Source organism: Spizellomyces punctatus, assembly GCF_000182565.1.
Source record: "Spizellomyces punctatus DAOM BR117 chromosome Unknown supercont1.12, whole genome shotgun sequence".
Lineage (NCBI taxonomy): Eukaryota > Fungi > Chytridiomycota > Chytridiomycetes > Spizellomycetales > Spizellomycetaceae > Spizellomyces > Spizellomyces punctatus.
Window position 1 is genome coordinate 483,002 of NW_015971548.1, and position 6,587 is coordinate 489,588.

Genomic DNA, 6,587 nt, shown 5'->3' on the forward strand with positions numbered 1-6,587 from the left:
GCTTGATGACGCGTCGCGCGACGGTTATCCCTCCCCATTGCCATGTATTTCCGTCGAAACTTCTTCTCTGCTTCATAGTGCACATCGCTATATGGACTCCAAGAACACCGAAGCAGAAGGGAAGACGATCCTCCTGATTTGTGATTTTCAGGAAGGGACACTTTCCATCTGGAAAGAGGACCCCGAGTGGAAGGAACGAACTCTTGCCAATCTGCGATCTCTCCTATCCTCTGTCCGCTCAACGACCATGTATAAGGAGAGGAACCTCCTCATTGGATTTGTTGGAATTGCATTTAGCCCCGGTTACCCAGAAATTGGTCCAAACTCTCATCACATCTTCCAATTCTTTCTAAAGTCGGGTATGTTTACAGTGGTGGTTGCACCATTGACACAACACCCCGGAACGTCACTGACGGTTACTCGCTAATGAATAGGTATCCTTTTAAGGGGCAATCCCGATGTAGAATTTGTTCCAGCTCCCGATATAGCAGATGACGATAGTTGGCCTAGAGAGTTCATTTTGTACAAAACTCGAGGATCTGCTTTCCATGATACGCGCCTGGATACTATAATCCGGGCGCAAAATGTGGAGCGCATTGTCATATGTGGTCTGGCGACAAGTGGGGTCGTCTTGAGTACAGTTAGGCAAGCAGCGGATCTAGATTACGACGTCATAGTGTTAGAAGATTGCTGTGGGGACCTGAGCAAAGAGCGACACACGGCGGCTATTGAACATATTTTCCCTATGCAGACAACAGTCACACAGTCGAAAGAATGGGTTGCAGATCTCAAATAAAGTCCCTATCATCCGTATCACTAGCTATTGTTTGGCTGTACAGAGCTCGTAAATTGAAACCCTCCAACGTCAAGCGTTGTGCATGCCAATGAACTCTCTTTTTGTGGTGGGAATGTTACCGACGATTCATGAAGTGCGATCACATTCTGCTGTCCTTGCTTTTTCAAGTCTCATCATGATTATTTCTGAATGATACTACCATAAAATGCACTTCTTATGTCGTCCCGTCGTTTCCGAGGTGCCTAAACAACTGGAATCTGAGAAATAGTCCATCAAAAGGCCCGGGAGTGACGCTCCATACGTTGACGTAATGAGTACAAAATGCTTCAGTAGACGGGAACATAAAGACCCTTGCCATCTCGTGGAGTTGCTCTTCACGCACAGCTTCTGGTGTAGATCTGCAGGAGGGTTGGTGACGTTGCAGGAAGCTGAAAAAAGCATGGCGAGAAATTACCCAACAACGGTCTGAATTCCGGATTCTCCTACGGTGGGGACTCTTGATGTCATGTTTCCGAACTCGGCAGCCTCTTGTAAGTGAACCTCGTGGTTGAGAATGTCCGGGTGAAAAGCATGATCTTGCGTATTCATTTGCATTTCAACGGCCTACAGCGGCATTATATCTTTCCAAATCTTCAATTAAGAAACGCGGGTCTAATAGCCGTACCTTGCGTGCATGCGAACTGATCTTCTCTTCAATCTTGCTGGATCCAATAATGTCGTCGTTCACATGGGTGTATGCAATTCCGCACTCGTCGAGAATAGCTGCAACAGTGTCGCGCTCTATCCGTGATTGGCGGACTATTTCATCGTCTCCTAATCATTCGGTTGGTAGTTATATAAATTGGGTTATTATCAAGTGAACAAAGAAGGACGCACCACCTTGTATGCCACACATCTGATCAGCAAGGGCCTCCTCGTCATCCTGAATGACGCGTTAATCAGGGTTTGTTTGTGAACATTGCAGAAAAGCACTGCCCGAATGGTGGTTTTGATACCTTTGTATCTTCCCCAATCATTTCGCCATCATTCGAATCAGCTTGTCTGATGTGATCTACGTGAAGATCCGCAACTTCAAACTGAATTTCGGCTTTTTCAGTACGCTTGACGATGAGCTTTGTAATAAGGTCGCTCTCCCGTTGCAGGGCAAATAAATTTTCAATTCCGAAAAGCTCTCCTATGTTGCCAGGCATTTAGCTACGACCGGTAGCAAAGTGGCCTGCGTTCATAATTAATGTACCGGTTTGCGAGGGATCGCCCATGACTCCTTCAAAATACCGCCGCTCTTTGGAGGCCGTGTAGCCAATATTAGCCTGTTGTTGCTTATATCTGAGAGATCAAATTAGTCCGAATTACAGACATGTTTGTATTTGATGACTGAAACCAACAGTTGTCGCCCATAAACCAGTTCTTCAAGGGAACCAGCAGCTATTAGGCGATAAACTTTCACGTCGCGCCTTTGACCTATGCGGAACGCCCTATCTTGAGCTGCACATTGGACAACGTGAGCTCAAGCAGTCCTGTCACAACGAGTATGGTTTACTACCTTGAAGGTCATGGGATGGATTCCAGTTCGGATCAAATACTTGAAGGAAGCGAACAGCACGATTTAACCTCTTCAATTGGCAAATGAATCTCTAAAGACGAACGGCGTTAGAGTCACCTACCCACTAAGTCCTGCATTAGCGCACAGAAGGTCGTTAAAATTCAACCAAAAAGTTTACATACCTACAATGTTGGCGGAAGTTAAATTGAGACCGACTCCTCCTGCCCGTGTGCTGATAAGGAAAACGAATTTCTCCGCATTGCAATTGAACCTGTATCAATTAGACCCTTCTCAGCCCAAGATTCATCACTCATACCAGCGGATTCACTTACTCATCCACGATATCCAAACGTTGAGCAACAGGCGTCTTCCCGTCCAAACGGCAGTAGTCATATCCTAATAACCCGCTTCCATGAGAAAGCGGCAAAATCTCGGTGATGAAGAACACTCACCAGAAGTGTACATTAATTTCTCCAGCATGTCCAGTAAGCGGACCGAGTAACTAAAGAGGAGTACTTTGCAACCGTGCTTTTGCCAGTTTGCAAGAAGCTTCTCCAGAATCTATAATCAATGGCTTTCAGATGCAGCTCATCGTTGAATGACAGCATTGGTACAGCAACTGTAGGCGAACGTACTTTCCACTTGCCGCAGTTTTCCGGGTCAGAGTACTCTCGAAACCCGGGTTTTCTAGACTCCCAGTCGTTAGGGAATCCGATCCGTATGAGCTCTTCGTCCTTTTGACGCTTTTCCTTCAGATCATCGGCATCTACAAGAATAAACCCATGTCAGAATCATGCGGTAGGGAGAGCAAGCTGGTTACCCACGCGGCATAATTAGCGCAAGGTGATTCGAAATCTTTTGCAACGTTATCAGGCCAGGGAGAACCAGAAACTAAATAAAACATATATCGTCAATGACCAACCCTTAACAACCGATCACATTTAAAACATACCCGCCAATGAACACCCTCGCCATTTTTCTGATAACAGCACTTGCCCCGGGGAGTTCGCAGGTTCCTAACACGTAGAGTCCGTTGTAAATCATCTAAGCGTTTGACGTCCTCTGCTAGTAGTATCATACCGTCCTGCTTTGCAATCGCAAGGGTCATTCTTACGTACTAATAACTCGAAATCCGCACTCTTCAATATGCGATCGTAAACAATTCGCTGGGTATCCGTCAAAGGGCAGAAAATCACTAGGTCTTCCTTTTTGGGTAGCTGATGCGCAATCAAGGCTTTGGTTCTTCGCAGCATCCATTTGTTCAGTATGCGCTCTTTGAGTTTGATAGCAGTTTCCTGGAAGGAAGAGTGAGATGAATAGTTTCAGGAACTGAACTACCTTGTTTAACGAGAAACCATACCCGCGCAAGAGCTAATTCCCTCTTCGATGCGTTAAAACTTTGGCCCTTTCTTAGAATATTCGATATGTTGGTTTCCCAATCCTTCAATGAACCGACGGAACCTGTCGAAGAGGGATTAATGCACCCGTCCGGCCAAACTGCCAATGCTCCTGTTGCACCAAACCTGGGTTGCACCAGTCCAGCAAGCACCACAGCTCCTTGTACTTGTTCTGAATGGCAGTGCCCTGCGACACTATGCGTGATAAGAAAAGCGTAGAGCTACTTACTGATTCTCTCAACTCTTACCGTCAAACCTAGTCTACAACGCACTCGCATGCCTCTCATGATCCGGGTGATCGCGGCCTTGTCATCTGTGTCGTGTGTTGGTACTAGTAATGTCGATATACTTGACAAACGCGGTCACCTTTGAGCTTGTGTGCCTCATCTACGACAAGCAGGGTCCACTCAATTTCATCGATTGCTTTCCAATTATTGCGACATGTGTCAAAACTCGTTAATACTACTTCGTAATATCCTGGCACCGTAAAAGGTTAACTACACATCTAGGTGAAGGTGCGACCGTCATAGTTCCAACCTTTTGCGGCCTTTTCCAGTACCTCATCCTTTTTCGTGCCGTGAAATATGCCCACAGCAAAGTAACCCCACTAATATGGGACCTTCAGATATTCAAAAATAAAAGTACCATGATGATTGCAGACCAAAACGTACAGTATCAAGTTCTCGTTTCCAATTATAAATTACACTGGATGGAGCCACGATCAAGATCCGAATCAAGTTCACATCATCGTTCATCCGTAAGGCTCGTATCCGCATGTGCTGGTCGTCGGCACTGCCAGTTTTACCTTGTCAACGGTTGCGTCAGTTGGGCTCATCAGGTTCATGTATCCAAGTAGGCCACACCTAATATTGCTGCAAATAGGGCTATAACCTAAGAAGGTGTCAGCAGCTGAATTCGAAACTGAGATAGAACCAAACAGTGATGGCTGATGTCTTCACCTGCACTGTTTTCCTACACATGCAAAAGCTTAGATCAATCCTGATGAGCGGTTGCAGCGCATGTGGTTAACACATACCCTAGCCCCATGTCATCGCAAAGGATGCCACTTGATGCAAAAGGTCATCATGAGTAGATGGTTTAGCAAGGACATGCCGGTTTATACCCACCCCTTGTTCCGCACGTATAGGTCGTACCTGATATGATATTACATGAGAATAATACTGCCTATAGGAATCATCCAGGTCACATACATAAATCGCACGCCATCTCTTTGGTAATCCCTCAAATACTGATTTATGCCAGAAGGAACCGCCTAAAACAGAATATGAGTCACTGTAACATCTAAACACTTTTAAAGACTGGTTATATCGTACATCCGGGACTTTCTTATCAGATGATAAACGTAGGGCCGCTTTGGTACTTGGTGGATTGGCATGCGGGAAGTACTAAAAGCAGCATTAACCAACTGCTGGCCAAACCCTCTAACATTGCAGCCATCTATGCACCGGCTTTATAAGCTCTTGCTCTTCGGGACCGCGACGTGGGGATATCGGTGTGGCAGGTTGCTGTAAGCATTGCGCACTACTTGGAGCAGATTCTGAGCATTGATGTGTTGGTTCCGCCATGTCCTCTGGAGACAAAGATACGATTCATTGCACCGGGTTTTGGGAATCAACTGATGCGCCTCTATAAGAGGACTCAACGGTTACCAAAAGGCTGGTGATTTTGTTTGAAGGCTGGTAAAAATGACTTCAGCGTTGCGACCATGAAGTTGTATCATAATACTGGAAAAGTTACAGTTTGGGTGAAATATCGGCAGTCCTTCAACGCCACCACATCTGCAAATATCGCACATATTATTGTATATTTCACTGTTTCTAGACACGAAAGGCAGGCAGAGCACCGAACTGGCTCAGGGCTTTTGGTCGGGGCTTACACGAACCTACGCTCCTGTTGGGTGTCCTTGGTGCATCCATTTTGCGGATGCTCCAAAGTATCATGACTTTCAGCAGAGTGCCTCAATACGCTAGTCTCTTCATCTGTCTCTGCATCTGAGTCGGAAAAGGACAATAAGCGGGACATGAGCAACAGCCAGAAAGCAAATGGGGAGCTCAAGGCTGCTACGTTGCGTTGATCATCCAGCCAAGATCAATGGTTTTAATTATTCCAAATCGGGTGTCATTGAGCGGGGGGAGGCTATAAAGAGTGCGAACCTCGAATGTTCTCACCCATCTTTCTTTCCCATCTGCACATTGTTCATCTCGGTTGCTCGCGTTTCTTCTTTCTTTCAGAGGTTTCGGCACTCCGTTGTGGGCTCTGGGGTGGTAGTGCACGCTGGTGCGTGGTAGGCGTAGTACGCGACTCTTCTAGGGAAGCGTCCCTGAGAAGGGCGGTGGATCGTCACGCCGTCTGGTTGGACGACTGGTTTCCAATATATAAAGAGTACCAGTGGCATATGCGCTAACTGCGTGTTAGATACATATAGGTATGTTATTGCATATACTAGAATTGGTAGATTGAAGCTCTTGATCCGCCCTGAATTATTCGATCTGATCTACGTTTTTGTCTACCCTTGGGCTCTGGTGACCAAGACCTCGTGCAACCTCCAGCATCTGACTGATACGTACTCAGTGCTGCTCACTACAAAGTATCAAGTCAAGTCCAGTCGCAAACCTATCAGGCACTAGAAATGAATAGATCGCACGTCCCAACATTTACACAGCCGTCCCAGGATGTTCATGAAGATTCCCTGCAACCAGTTCACCAAACCAACATTTCGTATGCCCTTAATCTGGACTACTCTTACAGGAACACGAACGATGCAGGTACAGCTCTGTATCTGTGCATTTGCATATGCTTTCCCTAATCATCCTGTTCGTTACAAAATTCT

The 6,587-nt window shown here is 46.1% G+C and overlaps 2 protein-coding genes across 2 annotated transcripts; one reads left to right on the plus strand and one right to left on the minus strand.

The window, feature by feature from the left end:
• Positions 1-47: 47 nt before the first annotated feature.
• On the plus strand, positions 48-885 carry SPPG_06567 (uncharacterized protein). Its single transcript, XM_016754768.1, has 2 exons — positions 48-359; positions 435-885. The coding sequence occupies exons 1-2, from the start codon at positions 92-94 to the stop codon at positions 794-796; spliced, it is 630 nt and encodes a 209-aa protein (XP_016606203.1). The 5' UTR covers positions 48-91; the 3' UTR covers positions 797-885.
• Positions 886-1,010: 125 nt separating this feature from the next.
• SPPG_06568 (uncharacterized protein) lies at positions 1,011-5,322 on the minus strand (the record flags this gene model as incomplete). The annotated part of the gene is made up of 28 exons (XM_016754769.1): positions 1,011-1,194; positions 1,251-1,399; positions 1,461-1,609; positions 1,673-1,718; positions 1,792-1,970; positions 2,034-2,122; positions 2,182-2,281; positions 2,340-2,378; positions 2,522-2,610; positions 2,672-2,735; positions 2,792-2,900; positions 2,975-3,105; positions 3,164-3,230; positions 3,292-3,355; positions 3,420-3,634; positions 3,700-3,800; positions 3,863-3,923; positions 3,985-4,049; positions 4,103-4,213; positions 4,274-4,343; positions 4,408-4,541; positions 4,600-4,627; positions 4,696-4,708; positions 4,773-4,802; positions 4,864-4,890; positions 4,948-5,009; positions 5,071-5,142; positions 5,203-5,322. The coding sequence occupies 28 exons, from the start codon at positions 5,320-5,322 to the stop codon at positions 1,011-1,013; spliced, it is 2,568 nt and encodes an 855-aa protein (XP_016606204.1).
• Between the last annotated feature and the right edge of the window lie 1,265 nt (positions 5,323-6,587).

What these genes read in the sequence shown, in the direction of transcription:
- SPPG_06567 (XM_016754768.1), top strand. Translation starts at nt 92, where the DNA reads ATGGACTCCAAGAACACCGAAGCAGAAGGGAAGACGATCCTCCTGATT. An exon ending in CCAATTCTTTCTAAAGTCGG is followed by an intron (nt 360 to 434) that starts GTATGTTTACAG and finishes GCTAATGAATAG; the next exon opens with GTATCCTTTTAAGGGGCAAT.